The sequence below is a fragment of the Cephus cinctus genome, unplaced genomic scaffold (assembly GCF_000341935.2).
Source record: "Cephus cinctus unplaced genomic scaffold, Ccin1 Ccin1_scaffold0577, whole genome shotgun sequence".
In the NCBI taxonomy this organism is placed as follows: Eukaryota; Metazoa; Arthropoda; class Insecta; order Hymenoptera; family Cephidae; genus Cephus; species Cephus cinctus.
Genome location: NW_014333226.1, coordinates 483,534 through 500,737, shown reverse-complemented (window position 1 = coordinate 500,737; position 17,204 = coordinate 483,534). Strand labels below are relative to the sequence as shown.

The following is a 17,204-nucleotide window of genomic DNA, read 5'->3' as shown; positions in this document are numbered from 1 at the left end:
TTCTCGATCGAGGAACCTATTATATAGGTTTTGCGAACGCATTTTAAAAAACGAATAATTTGACGACGTCCAACAGGAATTTTTTTTGTTAAGATGGTATCGCAAGAATATTAGGCTCCTTTTACATTAATGGTAAGTGCCGAAGGAGTGATGCTTAAGAAATTTATCGATGGACAAACAAAAAATTCGAACGCCGCGCTCCCTTGATTTACGCGCAACCAAAAAGTTTCCTTGCTCGGTTCGTATATATGCGCGGGCTGAATGGATAGCGTTGATTCACGAGCGGCTATGTCGACGGGCGATCATTCGAAAATGTAAATTACGGCTGGTAACTACGTGAGCCTGACAAGCCATTAGGTATAAATTACCGGCGTCTACGATGCGAAAGTTCTAAGACGCTTATGAATTACTGTATTAAACGGTCCGGGATCTAATTTCAGATACGAGGTATTACCATTGCTCGATAAGCAGCCGATCGTTGCATCTTATATTATACATAAGCATGATTCTTTTTTTTGAACAACCATAATCGACATCAACCGCCATTCGCCTTGTAGCAGCTGGTATTATTATCCGGCTGGCTCACGTAAAGAAATAGTTAACGAGTATCGATTTACTTTCTCACTGATACCTTTCGGGATTTAACTAGTATTATCTATTCACTGACTTGCTGTAAAGATAAGGATCCTTAAGGTTATGTTGTGTTACGTATCGTGCGTTCCTTTTTAGCACGTTAATCTTTCTCGTGTTGGACGAGGTTAACCGGATAATAAAAAAGTCCCTTCGACTCCGGGCAACAAGTAAAAAGATCGGCCAGGCAGCTGGCAAAACAAGGTGTAGGTTAATTTCGAAACACAACTGCGTCGCGACACGCGGCGGCGCTTCCTTCCGTGTTTCTTGCGGTTATTAATAAAACACTCGTTTTAACGTCGCACGGTAGTTTCTTTCAGGGCGTTCGGGCCCACGGTAATCAGTGGTTGGATTTCTGCCAGGATAATTAGAAGCTGGAGTGTAAAAGGGTTGACGTCTGTTGGGCCGACTTTTTACCTGACAATAATTATGCCTAGCTAGATCGTCACGGTCAGAAAAGAAATTTAACTCGCAGAACTCGTAGACCGTAGTAACGGTAGAGACGGAAAATATAAGAGAAGTGCTGAGACGTGGAGACTTAACGGAAGGTATAGTAATTTCATGGGTGAAAGCTTTTTTTTTTATTAATTATAATTTATAATTGGCCCGTGCAGGGTGAATCGATTTTATCATGTTTTTCATTATTTTTTTGTATTTCTCGATAAAAGTCGAAAGGATCGATTTAGTACGTGGTCATTGGTTGAATGTAGTAATATAGAAAATTGAAAAAAAAAACGTTATTACCCTGCGTTTTCCGTACGTAATTTTCATTCGTCATTGCGACGTCACGCGTTGCGCCTGCAATACTGTACAATTCCGGATAACATCCACTAGTACGAATAGCTTCCGCAAAGGAGCTTTGCACTCGAGACAAAAAAAGGGTTAAACAAATCTCGACACTAAGTCTGTGAACGTTACATTTATAGTATGTAGTCTGTTAGTTACGAGTGGGACTTCCGAGATCTGAGTATTGTGTAAGGTTGAACAGTTTGGAAAGAGTAGTCATTTCATGAGGTGCATTGTCACGTGCATTTATTGTACTAGATTGCCATGTCCAAAGGGACTTCTAAATATAGATTAGTATATTTTTTTTATTTTATTTTTAAACGTTGACCAGAGTATCGATGTTGTAAGGGATTACAGCCCGTATTCAGAACTCGCTTTTAGTGCTAATAGGGCGCTTTTAAATTATTTTTTCGTGATTTTTAACTAAAAGCGACTCTGCCAGTGACTTTAAGTGCGAATTCTGAAAACGGGCTCATGGGTATACGACTGATGCATCGATTAAAGTTAGTTGGTCCCTTTGATTTTGATAATGGAACCAAGTTGGTGCATTAATTTTTTGGAATGACTGTGTCGGACAAACGGTTTGAAATTATTATCTGCAATAATTGGGACTCAAGTATATAGGTAAAAGATGAGTTTATTTTGTTTGTCAATTTAGATGATTTATTTAAAAACTGGTATCTACCATTTCGCGGATATCAGCGCGGTTCTATGTGTACAGGTGTACCTGGTTTTCCCACGGTTGGCAAATACTTTTTTATTTCGTTGTTACCAGTTTTTATGGAGGAAGGAAAATTTTTGTTTGGCAAAAAAAAGTTGCATTTACCTGCGAACGAAAGTCTTTTGGCACAGATCGGAAATGAAACGTAATTTCCGCTATTGGTGTGATTAGCTACGATTAGCAAGAGGGGACCCCGTATTCGTAATGGCAAATATTAAGTCACGGGCAATTAGCGTGGTAACGAGGAACAATCGAGCCACAGTGACTTCTCACTTGAGTCATTTAATATATAAGTCAGTACGCCTAGTTACGTAACTAGTGCGTAGTTAGCCGAGCACTAACAATAAGTGTATTCTCGCGCGGAATTGGCGACGGAATTGCTACGTACGAAATTCCATCCTGTGGCGACTCCAATGGAGATAGGATCGTCCTTGAGTCGCGTGCTGGTCGAGGCGTCGTGTTTCCCGACTTTCTTGCTTGTCGAAATTTAGCTGCAAACTTTCGAGTTCCGGGAGAAAGGTACCAGCGAGTTCCTCGATGGCTATGAACGGATGCTAACTAACGTATCGCGTAGCTGTATTTCAATAATGATTAAAATCATAAAAATGTCATCCTAAACGTTTTCAGACTGATCGTCGATTTTTTAAACTCTGAATATTTTAAACGACGTCGAATTCGACGGAGATAAAGTTGCGAGAAAGTCTCAACAAAATAACATTGAAATTTCAGTCCTTTGACAGTTGACGAACATTCGTATCTGTCAGTTTCGTCGCGACAACCAGTTGTCGTTTAGATGCGAAACTAACTGGTATGTCGAACGGCCGCCTGTCATTGGTCGGCGAGACAAATAAAGCGTGAAACTAAGTGACATAAAAGTGACACTTTCATTCGTAACTCAATGCGTCTCAATCCCGCGTTCCTTCTCTTGAAATTTCCATACCTTATTTTATTCTTCTCCGCTTCTCTCTTCAAAAGTACGTACCTAACCTCTATTTAGTTGCAAGACTAAACGGTGCACACAGGTGGAGTTTATTCCCACCGAGCAGTCACGATTCCTAAAGCATTAACGTGCGCAAATGCACGTAGATAATATCCTTGTATAGAGACTTTCCATCTGATCTTACGTAACAGGCAGAGGACAAACAAATTGAAAAAATTACATTACAAGACGCTTTTGTTAGATCCATCCCAGTAGAACATACACGGCTAGAAGGATTTCTTTGAGTCAGTGAATTTTTCATAAAAACCGTGTTATGACAAGTCACATACCAGTTCGGAAAGTCTACTTGAGATTTACTCGACTTTACGAACGCCAATAGAAGTTTATTTAGTTAGTCTGGCACGGCCAATGCCTCAGTCTGGACTTACTCTCACCGTCTCCTTCGTGGACTCTAGAAACACACACGTAGGTACACGATGTACCAGAGTAACTATACGGTTTGCACTCTGGCCGCAAAGCCTTCCCTCGGACTAGAGGGCTACGGACTCCTTGTGGATTTATTCGAAGCGACGTACCGACAGGTAGAAATTTGTTCGCTGTCAGTTGGAGCATCGACGGGAGCCAATTGACGGTATGATCTGCGTCTGCTATATCCATAGTCGGTAATTCTAGCGCGATACGAAATGTAAATCTTGACAGTATTGACATAGATTTCTTGACTGGCAATTATTATTATTACTCTTGGTCAATTGTGCATTACGAGGTCAGTCAGTGGTTGCGATCCTGTTCGAGGGAACCTATTATTACTTCGAGTAGCAAGAGAGGCGGCAAGCTAGTGCGTAAATTTCCTTACGTGGACTACACGAGCTTGCTGGGTGAACGCACAGTAGAGTCTAACATAAGTCGGTAAGAATCCGCGCCATATTAGCAAAAACAAAGAGCCGCTTTGAGTTGGTTAGGTCGGCTTGGTTGTCTCTTTACTTACGCTGTTGATTTAACCGTGTCCTTGTATGGAGGCGCGAATTGCCATTTTGTCATCATCCAAAATAATGCGTGGGTCGCTGTGCCAAATCTTGCGTTTGTCTAAAGAAGGATAGGTCAGTTACTGGCGTATCGCTAGACGAAAAATTTCTTACGTATAACGTTCCTTTCCAAAAGTTCACGCCCACTTACTTGAGCCTGTTCCACAATCTAGACGGTTTGTTTATTTATTCCACCGGTTGGTATACATAATCTCGTCATTTTATTTTTTCGTTATTAAGCCTAGGAGATGGAATTATTGTGTGTGTGCTATCATCGCTAAAATTCATAATGTCGAATCGGTTGGTTCTACGTGAAGGTGATTTACGTCACTGTCACTCTTGAAAAAGAATTCATCCAAATGGAATTATCAAACGGATGGATAGCCGGATGTTACATAATCAAGTGTTTTGCTTTCAAGCTTTTCTTTTTCTTCTCAACTTGTACCCGTGGTATATGGACGCAGGGGTATAGGAGAAATGCATAATGGAAGGTCAGCGCTGTGGTACCTCGTGACTGGTATAAGGCGCAATACAAATATCTTTCTCCAGAGTAGTCTTGAGGCTACCTGTACGATCTGATCTTATTTACATGAAAGCTCAAGGTAGCGTCTTAGCAAGCTACGGGATTTCGATATTCAATTTTTTTCCAATATTTTTTGCGATCAGTCTTGTCAAAAGTTCTTAGGCGGACAGAGAACGTCAGGTTTGCTTGCGTCAGATTTGTAAATACAGCGTTATCGGCCACGTCGACGATCCTCAGGACGTACACGATGTGGCTGAACGAAACGGAATTGTTAGTACATAACCGCGACAGAGAGCTGACGGAGAAGCCTGCGATAGTCGGTTGCCGACGTGTCGTGCACTCCGATCTACCCAGGATCGGCCAACTGGTGCGCATGAAAACGTACGACATGTTCGGCGACGTGAATCCTGGTCGTATACAGTAAGTCTTCTTGGATTTATGTACAGACGTGTATGTATGTATATATATATATAAAACCTAACATGGAGGTACCCACCTCCGTGAAGACATTGACTCGAGGTTATACCTAGTGAAATATCGTGTCTGAGCCTGGGGCAAGTAAACGAGAAGGATGAATTAGTTTCCAGTATAAGCTTATGTACCTACCCGAACGTGCCGTCAATATCATCATACGACTGGCTCAGCTGGATAATGATGCATTACGGGTAATCCATTTTGAGAAAGACAGCTGGTATTCGTTAAGGAGAGTAATACTTTTTTTTTCCTTCTGTCCCCTCTTATAATTTTTCAAAAAGAATGGAACGTCTTACCGAGAGGGAAACGCTATTCGTTCATCTTCTCGTTTGGGACACCCGATATAACGACGAATTTTTCGTGCCTCTGCTCGACTTTGTTTTTACCCGCACCACTTTTTGCAATCAAGTCATTCTCGTGATGCCACCCTGGGTCGATCCAGGTAAAAGGAAGAACCCTATGGAACGCTAATCGATTAAACAAAATGGTCTTTATTGGATTTGACTTTGGATTATAGTTGATTTGATTGAGAAGCACATGACCAGAATCTTACCTAAAAGTTTTCACGATAGCCGCAGGATTCAGGCTCTCTATGTCAGCTTTCGGCATAGTCACTGTCCGAAGCTCAAAATACGACGAGTAGTGTAAGGAATTTATTAGTGGATTAATTGATTCTTCTAGAAGGGATACGTGTGTATTGGTTTTTGTACCTCGGAGCGGTAACAGTTTAATGCTATATCCAGTTACTATGCTGTTTAAATAGCGAGGAAGACAACGACGACATAGTGCCTATACTTGACCGCGACTCTCACCGCATAAAGGATATATACGGGGAGTATTATATAAGCGAAATGATGCGGTACCCCGATGGAATGCGTCAGCTGATCGTAGCGGAAGTGGATGGTCTGGCTACGGGAGTGTTGTGTCTAAATAGAATAGTCGATATCGACGTGCTCAATGAATATTTCGAATTGGGACCTTATCGTGGATTGAGAAAGCCTCACGAGTCGGACGTCATAGTTATGCCCGACAAAGTCAAGACAGTGAGCGAGATTCTATTTCATAAAGAGAGTCAAGAGTTACCGGACGCTGGGTAAAGTAAAATAATTGTAAATCGACATTTTCTTTCTTTCATTTTTCTCATCAATTTATTGTTTTACAGTTCGATACTTGAAGAGGTCGAAAAAATTGCTTCGAACGAACATAACATACGGCCCAGTATAATGCGAGGTTACTTTTGTCATTATTTGTCTAGTTTGATCTCTTTAGGATTTTCGGGGATAATTTATTTATTTATTTTTTTCTATAACAAAATGTATCAACAGGTCGACACAGTTTTAAGAAAACGAGCGGCTCCAACGGTATGCATAAGAAAGTGTCGATCAATCAGAGCAACGAAGTGCTCGCGTCTCCGGATGATGCTAATAGTGATGACTATGGTAGTGACACGTCGGAGGTATACAGATTCAAAATTGTGTTCCGATACAGAGTTTTAAATACGAGTAATTTGGCAATGCAGGAGTCTCCAGACAGTGTCTCAATTAAATCCACTGACTCCGGCTTGTCGAGAAGAGATGACGATAACGATGAACCCCACGAATCAAACCATCGAATGTCTGTCGATGATTTCGAATCGAAATTACGACAGAGCATTTTTGCTGCAACGATTGCCGATCTTCCTAGTAAATTATTAAAATCGTCTTGCATTCCCTTAGTCAAATTTCTCATTGCCAAGGATCGTTTGTAATGCGTGGTATGTCAATGAAAATCAATGAAAACCCATTCGTTAAGCCTCAGGGAAATAGCATTGGCAATATTTACTCTTGCCATGAGTTCCCGCAAAAAAATTTCTCGTTTCCAATGCTTCGTTGCCAAAATACTGTAAATCAAGGAAAATCAATGAAAAAGCATTTACTTTACCTCCGGCTACATTACATCTGGCAATGTAAAATTTAGCGTTGGGTTAGTCGTACATTTTATCGCATCAAAACACCGGGTGTCTTTCAGCGAAAGGAAAGAGCTGGGGCGGCAAAGCAGAAAAGCCTGATAGCAAAGCTTCAGACTCTTGCGAAACAACTGTCGGAGTTTCAAAATATTACGGGGAACCGAATGCCTTCACCATGGAGTTGTTCAGCATGACACCGGAAATCGGCGAGAGAAGAGCAGCGGATTACCTGGGAGCAGCATTCGAGTGTTTTCCAGACAGAGACTTCTGTGTGATGCTGATACCCTCCACCTACCATTTGTTTACGTTCCTTCAGCATTTCGTGGTAATTCTTAATCAGCCAAATATCATTGCGTAAGTCGTGTCCAACCTGTAACCTAATTAATTCGAGTAGAGAGTGCCGCTACGATTTAATAAGGATTTTCCAATGGTGCTGTACCTCGCTCATCGCAGCACATTTTTGGGAAGTTTCAAAACAAGGGAAGCAGTGCCTTTCGATAGGAACGATATCCTAGAGTTTTTGGACGGAATGCCCAAGAAAGAGGCTGTCCTGAGGGACTTTGACGACAGTATGCGCTCGGGAGATCAGATGGAATCCTACATTTTCTTGTGGGAAGGATCGGTAGTCGGTCTTGCCATTCTTTGGTAAACGTGGATCGGCGTAGCCCCTAATCAATTCATTGCAATACGCTTTTCTAATCGGTACCCGTATTTTCAGTTTGGAAAATGATATTGATTACTTAAGGAGCCGTTACGTGGTCGAGGATTACGTGCTAATTCCAAACGTATCCATGCACGCTCACGCACGGTTATTGCACTGGGTATTGATGCCAATATTTTCGGTCGATCGCAGATTCTTTTTTCGAGAATTAATGAGACTCAGCTCGACCTCCGTTGTGTACTATCGTCTTTATGAAAATGAGGCCAGCTCTTTGGTAAGCATTGCTCTGGCAGCTGTTCGATACTTTTAAATTAATTCGCATCGAAGGATCTTTCTCAGCACGCCTTTACTTGGTCGTTAGGGCTGTTCTTATAGGATCAATCAATAGGGTGTGTTCCTTTTCAGACTCGAACTCATCCCTTAGTATCCTGCTTAAACGTGATGATCCCTGTTAACCCTCGTAAGCAGATCGATTACACGTATGGCCATTACGAAGATAATATTCCGAGTGACGTCATACTTCGTAAGACGGAACAAAAGTTTTCTTTATTTTTAATGACTGCTCAAATGTCAATGGTGACCAAAAGTGATGTCAATACTAAATTTATTATTGTTGGCGCCTCCGACTGTGGACTTGCAATCGCCGAGCATCTTGCAATGTGGTATATTTGTATATTTATAAAAATACGAAAAATTTGTAGTAAAAATATTTTAAGGAATTTTTCTTTTTTTTTTTTAATTGCTTTGTATATATGTGTGTATAGGTCGGATCCCTGTTTCATGCATTTTAATAACGTTACGCTTGTTTCGGTAAATGGAATACCCTTCGAACGGGAACGTAATTTTTTGGAATACAAAATGCTACCGTTCAGAGGACGTTATTGTTACGAGTATAGAAATCATATAACTGCCAGAGCATGGCTGAATATTGTTTACGGAACGATGATTTCAATTGATAGGTATAATGAATTTATTATATTATTAGAAGTTTGTGTGATTTCTCTCCATACTAGAATTTACAATTTATTATAGAAAGGATAAATATATAACAATAGCGAATATGGGTACATTGTCTTATGACTATTTGATACTGACCGGCGGACTTCAATATCAGAAACCAAAGTTTTCCGAGGAAATCGATGCAGAAAAAAGAGGGTATTTTTCGTATAAATACTTTAGTTCGTACGAAAAAATTTAATTTTATAACTTTTTAAGTGAGCTTAAGGACTTTGAAATTCCGTCAAATTGTTTAATGATAAATGACGATAAGGAAGCGTCTATTTGTTTCGAAAGGTTCAAACATTTGATAAACGATGGCTCGGAAAGTAAGTTCTTATCATACTTATAATGGTATAATGATTTTTCACTTCTAATCATTATCCAATATTTATATTTTTATTTATAGAATATATCGTTTTATATGGTCACAATATCGATTGCTACTGCGTCCTGAATGTATTACTGGAATACGGTATAGAAGCCTCTAAGATCACTTTGATCGAGCCACTTTCACAAATATGCGAAGATCACGACGTAGCGTTCTTATACGACGTGGAAGTATGAAAAGATATGTAAATTAAAAAAAAAACCTCGAAAACCAGAAGTGAACTTTTATTAAAAATTTGTTAACAAGGTGGACGCAGCCGTGATTGGCGCTCTTAAAGAAACCGGAACAAGCGTATTAGCCGGTTGGGAAATAACTGATTGGGATGTAGAAGAAGTGGGTAAGGAGAAGCTGATCAGATACTTAAAAGTCGAAACAAAAACGGAGACTCAGAAAATCCCCTGTGACATGCTTCTCAATTTCAATGAAAAAACCATATGCATGAAGACATTCAAAGGTATAGTAGCAGTGCGAGAGGGTATGAAAAATAAGTGATATAATTTTTCAAAATTTCTTTAGCCATCGCAAAGGCAGGTCTGGTTTTCGATGGTCATCTGGTTATCGATCCCGAATATAGGACAAACGATCCATTCATCTTCGCGGCTGGTACGATAACGAAATATTCAAGAAAATTGGGCACCGAGGGCTGGTCGCACAAATACTACAATCGGATCGAAGTCGGCGAGACGGTCTGTGACAAAAGATGAGCAGTTAATCTTAAGTAACGACCATCCGAGTGTCAAAGATTGACGTTGAGACTTTATGAAAAAGCTAGCGAAGGTGCTGAAGAACCTGGTCGATCCGTTTCGTCCTGCGAACGCGAACGAAGAGAAACAAGAATCCAAGGACGCGAGGAGTTTGCCGATATTTCGACGTCCGATAATAATTGCCTGCACTGTACCCGGCGGTTACAATTATCTTTACGTGGGAAAAGCTGGAAGGAAAATACCACGCGTAATTCTCGCGCGACAGGAGAGCTACGTTAGTTACTTGGTGTCCGGAATCGTCGAGAAGGCCGCCATCTATGACGAACGCGTGAATTTATATTTCAACAGGGTGACGTTCTAATAACCGGCCATCCGAGTTCCGACATTGGCTACTTCCGAATGCGACTTAATCAATTCAGTACAGTCGAGTCGATAACGTGTCTCAGTAAGAAGGTATTGGATTCCTGGTTATTCTTGTTAAAGCTCTTGTAGGATCGGTGGACAAATACGGGAACTGGATCGAGACTCGAATTCGAGTTTTCCGCTTAGCCGGACGGATGCTCTAACAATTTTTGTTTTAAATTCATTTTACTTCTCCAAAAGTACAAAGTACTTGTAATTTATTATTACTTGGCAACAAGTGAGAAATTATTGCTCTGACCACTGACATATCCAGGTCCCATGGGACTACACCTCCGGCGGGGCCCTGTATGGGGTTTAGATAAGAGCCCCCCCCCCCAACCCACTCCTACCCTACGCACGACGATATTTTGTCTAACGTCTGTCGTATCCCGCCCCTCGTCATGATTTCTCAAGTGTAGGGATAGGGGGCCCCCTACTTAGACCTCATATACTATTCCAAGACTAAATAGTACCTGGGTACTGGATAGCCAAGTGGTCAGAGCGTTCGACTGGCAAGCGGAAGACCCGGGTTCGATTCCCGGTCCGGGCTCTCTCACGCGATATTTCTCCGCGAGTTTTCTCTACCGTGGCGTCAGAAGCCAAAAGAAAGAAAGGTTTGGGAGTGTTCGCTGCGAGGTCCCTTATAAATCCCCATGCACCCTCTGAAGGCCCCTATATCCCCGCGGAAAAATATTCAGTCCCACGGGGCCCCGGGTAGCTTAGTTGGTCAGAGCATCCGCCCAGCAATAATGCAAAAATGACTCGCCCGGGCTCAAGTCCTGGTCCAGTTCCGATATTTTCTTATAAATCCTGCTAACGCAGCTAATGTATCTACACGAATTACATTTATTCTTATAGCCTTTCGAGATGCACAATATCATATCTTTGTATGGGAAGCATAATGCAATGTTGAATGACGTGAAGTTACGGTATCAAGTATGTACATTATTAATATCCACTTTGCAAGTCCATTATTGGTATAATAATAATACTAGTAGTTTATTATTCATAAATTTTTATCAGCATGTTGTTAACACATTTTACACCAAGTCGTTTAACCAATACTGCTCTTACTTTAGAATTCCTTGGTGCCTGACTTATATTCTTATTTTCGTGAACCGTGGGCAACTGCGCTATTTCTTGATAGATTTGAAGGTCTTCAAGTTCAAAATCGAGCTACTCTGTTGTCGCATACGGTGAGCAGTGTAATGTTTTTATCTAATAGCGTCAAGTAGTATATGGATTAAAGAACATGAACTCGATTCACGTCCATTAACTGAATAATCATGAATTTTAGTACTGGAATATACAGGGTGGGGCATTTATACCGACCTGGTCGATTTTTTCGGAAACGCAGCCAGATATAAGAAAATATTTCAGACAGAAGTTGTAGGGTTTCAAGGAAGACGGAAGATTTCGTCATTGAATTCCTTCCTGAATGCAGGCGTTAAGGTAATTCGAAGGTCAACTTTCATTTTTTTAGTGGGATAATGCAATTTTTCTTCCGGAAATCGAAAGGGCATTCAATTTTTAGTCTAGAAGTACAAGTACGTTGATGACCCAAAATTAACAGGTGGTAAGATATTTAAACAATAAGAATAAATATCCATTCTCTACATTACCTGGGATCTATTATCTACTATCATCTCTCTCTTATCTCTTCTCACCCCATTCTACAAGGAATTCGAGTCCTAGTGGAGTGCGAAACGCCATGAAATTTAAGCCAGGTATCTTTAACGCCCTTAGCTAACTAATGGCCCTAGTCAAATTACGCTTCAATTCGCGTACGCAATATGCCCCAGGTAAACATGTAGGCTACCTAGAACAGATATTTTTTCTTATTTATAAAACATCTCATCACCTGTCAATTTTGGATCATTAATATTGAATGCTCTTTTGATTTCCGGAAGAATAATTGCATCATCTCATTGAAAAAAATAAAAAGTTGATCTCCGAATTACCTTAACGCCTGCATTCAGGAAGGAATTCAATAACGGAATCTTCCGTCTTCCTTGAAACCCTACAACTTCTGTCTGAAAAATTTTTTTATATTTGACTTCGTTTCCAAAATAATTGACCTACTCACCATATAAATGACCCACCTGGTATATGTATATTTAATTTGCATATAATGTCCTTTATCGAATCGTAGGGAGTTTACGGTAATTCGCTTATCGATGACTGTCTGCGTGCTTTGATAAAATCAAAATGGGAAGCTGTGAGTGAAATTTCTTACTTTTTCATCCAATTTATTTAAAGTTTTTATTCCTCTTCTTAATTATCATTTTATTCGCAGATGTCGAAAGAGGATCGCGAAATAATAAAATTGAAATTTCTGGGTTCCCCGTATCAAGAAACACTTGAAAACAATTTGATTGACTTTTTGCAATATTATGAAAACCAACTTCCCATGTACTGCAACCCACGAAAATTGCGACACTTGTTAAGTGGCATAGAGGACAGTCCATTATTTTATAATCAATAAGTGATTATCATAAAACGACATAAAACAACAAGCATATTCATTTTATTTATAATTTTTATCTCGAATTAAAATAAATCGTATTTCATAATTTTTTCCAGAATTTTTATTCTCCGAACAGTCAACACTGTCTCGACAGTCCATTATTTAATAATCAATGAATGATTATCATAAAACGACATAAAACAACAAGCGTATCCATTTTATTTATAATTTTTATCTCGAATTAAAATAAATCGCATTTCATAATTTTTGTTCAGAATTTTTATTCTCCGAACAGTAAACACTGTCTCGTTCATTTAACACGTAAAATCCATTTGATCTCGATCAATGAAGCACGTAAGCAATGCTAAAATCTTCTCCGGGTGATGCATAATCCATTACTTGGTATGCAGTCCAATCCATATGTCAAGTTCACATTTCATAAGATTGTTCCAGCGTCAACCTCAACACAGTGTAGCAACATGATATAACCCACGCGCTAACTGAAGGTCGCGGAAAGCATAAATTACGTTTCACGCCCATGAAAATCAAGGCGTAATAGACACTGGACGACAAAAAAGTAAAGTTTTGTATAAGAGTATCGCCCACAAAAGAACGACGAAGTAGTTCGAATACAGTAAACAGTAGCACGAATAATTTGAAGTTCCTTTCCTATATGATTACCCCGAATGAAAATTGTGCATCGATCTTCATTATGCAGCAGCGATCGCGATCACAAAATGCAAGTGCAGCGAGAAGTCTGCGGATTCCTTGTTTACTTGACTTTGATTCTCTTTCACGATTACGTCATGGTACCGCAACGGCTTTGAAAATGATTTTGAATCCGATCCAAGATATACGTCGAGCACAACGTCTGTTGGGATCAATGTCGATCTAAATTTACACGTAAGCCGTCCTTCAGATCACAGAAAAGTTTGACAATAAATGAACGAGTTTCTCACGAGCAGACCACTAGTCGCACCGACGTGACTCTAGACGCTGCAGCGAAGTAATTTGAAAAAGTATCGGAAAACAAGTGACAAGGTACTTTGATAACGTTATACATACACCTCGTCATGAGGTACAGTCAACGAAGGAAATAAATATATTTGATTTTTCAATGTTTATTTGGCGATTCAATATTCGTATCGTAGTTATTACGTATTCACGTTTCCGGGCAATATCGGTGACACGTGGACACAAGGTGCTTCGTTTGGTCCTAGGAATTTAATGCTGTCATACATTTCATTTGTAATTAACATATATCCTCGGGGCTAATTAAGGTAACCGTCGAGTATTTCAGTGTAGGAGTCGTAATATATACTTGCCTATTGACTGATGCTAGTATCGATTATTATTGTGCAATCTGAACTTCAGTAATGTATAAAGCTGGAACTTTTGTTAATGCTTATACGATCCGTTATAATTTTAGGCAATGCTGAAGTCGGTGTCTCCACAGCTTTCGCCTAGAGGCCAGCAGAGGATTATCCGTTTAACCACGGACCAGGAGGCTGTACTACAGGAACAGTTCAATAGATCGCCACGTGCGCCTCACACAGCTGATGTTGTCCTTCTCGCGGCGGAAACTGGATTGTCCGAAGAAGACGTACAGGTTGGTACTTTTTCTTCAATGATTATTAAAAGACACATCTGACAGTTAATGGGATAGAATTTGAATTTTTCATTTTCAAGCATTAACGTATCACTTTTAATGTTTCTGTTTCAGGGTTGGTACGCCATCAGATTGGCCCAATGGAGAAAGGAACAAGGGCTCGGTGGAAATTTGGGTTTCAACAATTAATTGACCATTAATATAAGCTTAATGACAGTTTCGTTTTGATAGGTAATATTAATCGAATTTTTATTCCTTCAAATTGATTGCCAAGAAAAAAAGAACATTGATACTGATATTTAAAAGGCCTTTTGTTTTGTGCCTTTAACAATCCCCGCTTTCTCGGGGTGCCTTAATTCGCGATGAAAATTTCAGCGAAATTACAGAGATCAAATGCGTATTTACCTGTATAATATAATATCATTGTTGAAATTTCATTATTTTATGTAGATGTATTCATAGTAGCCTGTTATATATATTTGATCAAATCACCATGCTACGTGACATATTCGGATGTTTAGAAAGTCAATATCAGAATTAATCTATTGTATCTATATCATCGACATCAAAATACTATTGAATATTAATTGTTTTGTAGACTAGTGTCGTATAGTGTACATGTACCTTATTGCTTAAGTTTACATAGTCAATTTACATATGCCAATTACGAATTGTATGTGTTAAACAAACAAAAAGTGTAATGCCATCTTGTCAATCTCATTTTACATTCGTTTCTAATAATTATGAAAATAAAATGAAAAAGATATAACGTAGATTAATAATACTATGTACAGCAAATTTAAAAAATTTGCATTCTTTTATTACTCCCGATTATGTATTTATAAAAATTGTATCGCCAGGTTATACGTTGATGCATACTTTTATAAATATCCAGCGGCTGGGATTCATCATTTTTGAAGCCACTATATTTTCCTGTGTGTATCCAAACAAAAAAGTTATAAACTATGTCATTTTTTATCAATAACACATTTTTTTATTACTTCCATATGTGTAATTATTATAATTCACTAACATCTAACTATCTGTGCGTTTCGTTGGCGTGCTTTTTGTGAAAAACAATTTTCTCACCAGTGACAGGGCACTTTGTTCATTTCTTTGTTACCGTCTCTTACGGAATAGCAACAGTTACTCACTGGCGCGCTCTATGGCCAATTTATGGAGGAATAATGGATTACGTTAACAGTTTTCTTCTCCTTTTAACATCTGTAGGTAAAAAAAAGGACGCACTACTCGAGTCATTTGATTTCACTATTTAGCTAACAAACAAGAAACCACGATTGTTTTTCGTTTTCAAAATATTTCCAAGTGGAACTTTCTTCATTGCAGTTACTGTCACTTCTTTCATGCTTATCTATTCTTTATGCTTAGTATAGTTTCAGATTCTCTCTAGAACCCTATACTAATATAACTGTCATAATTTTTCTAAGGATCTTGCTTCTAGTAAACTTTCTGAAAAATATAAAATAAATATGACTTTTGTCTATATACTGTATAAATTTGTATATGTGTAAAGTATAAGTACACAATTTTTCATTACGCACAGCCATGTCGTTATATTGCTATCGGAAATGCTGATCTATTCTGTTACTCTGTTTTTTATATCCGAAGCTTCATATTTTCAATCGACTTCAACATTTCAGCCGAAAAATTGGATTACATTGTCGCGCACGTGGAATTTCGCATTTCTGGTTGACATTGAAGGATCATATGAAAGATGCCAATGTGTCCAAAACCGTGATGCCTGAGAATGTTTAAAGAAGAATTCGAACTGTACAGTGAGATTTCTTGATGCCCTGGAGTGTTCATGCTGCCTGGTAGGTCGTTGACAATAGTCCTTACTCCAGGGTATCGTTGACGAACAGTGTACAGAAATTGTAAATTTAGATGGAAGATCAAATTTGTTATCTCAACGAAAGTTGTCTCCCAAACCACAGATACTGTTTAAAAATGAAGATTAAGACATTGAAAGTGACACAAGTTGTGTTTTAGGCATATTAAAATCCACTTGAAATGTGCCATCTCGGCTGTCATGATAAATTATCATATATGTATATCAGTTACCATAACTTAGTACTTTACGAGGATTCGAATACAATTTCATTGAATTTAATTTACCGAAAAATAAGTTCCAGATAAATGAGACGTGGTGTATTGTCAAGTCACACGACGAAGGTCACTTAAAGTTTTAGCATCGTTGAAAATGAATAAAAGTTACGTGGACCCAGGCAGATATTAATACGTTATTTAACAATTGTCCACGAAGTTGTTGCCTTCGTCTCGGGCCTTCAGGTCGTTATATACATAATTACTGTGAAGTACGAATTAATCCGTTCTGAGGCTCGTAAATAAGTTAAGCGAGACATTTCCGACAAGGCGCAAGTTTCCACCCTCGTTAAAATGTTCTCGACTTAATTAACCACAAGGAGACACCCCAAAATCACATCTGAAACGTGAATCTACGAAGTCAAATAACATTCAAAAAGTATTTAAATTACAGAAAAAAAGGCTTAGTGCAAATTGAGGTTAAACCGTAAACTTTACCGAATCTAATTCTAAATGAACTCTTCAGATTCTACGAAGAAAATAATAAATTTGATATGCTAACAATTTCATAAGAAATATTAAACGAGCACGTATTGCATGCTTAGAGATCACTAAAAATACAAAATACAATTTTTTATATATTATTCGCTTATAAAAGTCTAGATAGACTAGAGCTGATAATTGGATTATGATTAAAGCAGGTAAGCGATTGTATGAACTATACAAACTCATTGTGCAAAAGCATGAGTAATTCTTATAAAATTTTTGTATTAAATAGTTCTAATCATTTATTAATTCATATCTTCAATACCTATCCGTATAAATAGTGTGTATGAGATCAATCCACTAAAACAATAGGATATTTCTTA

At 38.8% G+C, this 17,204-nt stretch overlaps 1 protein-coding gene across 13 annotated transcripts; it reads left to right on the top strand.

The window, feature by feature from the left end:
- Window positions 1–3,989: 3,989 nt before the first annotated feature.
- Window positions 3,990–15,271, top strand: LOC107268672 (cilia- and flagella-associated protein 61). Of its 13 annotated transcripts, XM_025085912.1 has the most exons (19): window positions 5,539–5,740; window positions 5,860–6,189; window positions 6,259–6,326; window positions 6,422–6,552; window positions 6,616–6,778; window positions 7,104–7,366; window positions 7,436–7,686; window positions 7,760–7,976; window positions 8,108–8,364; window positions 8,467–8,661; window positions 8,735–8,857; window positions 8,918–9,027; window positions 9,108–9,259; window positions 9,336–9,543; window positions 9,606–9,775; window positions 11,054–11,131; window positions 11,275–11,391; window positions 14,092–14,271; window positions 14,386–15,271. In XM_025085912.1, exons 1-19 carry the CDS (start codon window positions 5,634–5,636, stop codon window positions 14,458–14,460), a joined length of 3,195 nt encoding a protein of 1,064 aa, XP_024941680.1. In that variant the 5' UTR covers window positions 5,539–5,633; the 3' UTR covers window positions 14,461–15,271. The 13 variants fall into 13 exon arrangements, 11 of the variants coding, with proteins under 11 accessions (XP_024941679.1, XP_024941684.1, XP_024941682.1 ...); XR_003059975.1 differs by lacking the exons at window positions 14,092–14,271; window positions 14,386–15,271 and adding exons at window positions 11,493–12,413; window positions 12,492–12,573 and having other exon boundaries at window positions 3,990–5,740; window positions 6,422–6,778; XM_025085911.1 differs by lacking the exons at window positions 14,092–14,271; window positions 14,386–15,271 and adding exons at window positions 12,348–12,413; window positions 12,492–13,703 and having other exon boundaries at window positions 3,990–5,740; window positions 6,422–6,778.
- Window positions 15,272–17,204: the final 1,933 nt, after the last annotated feature.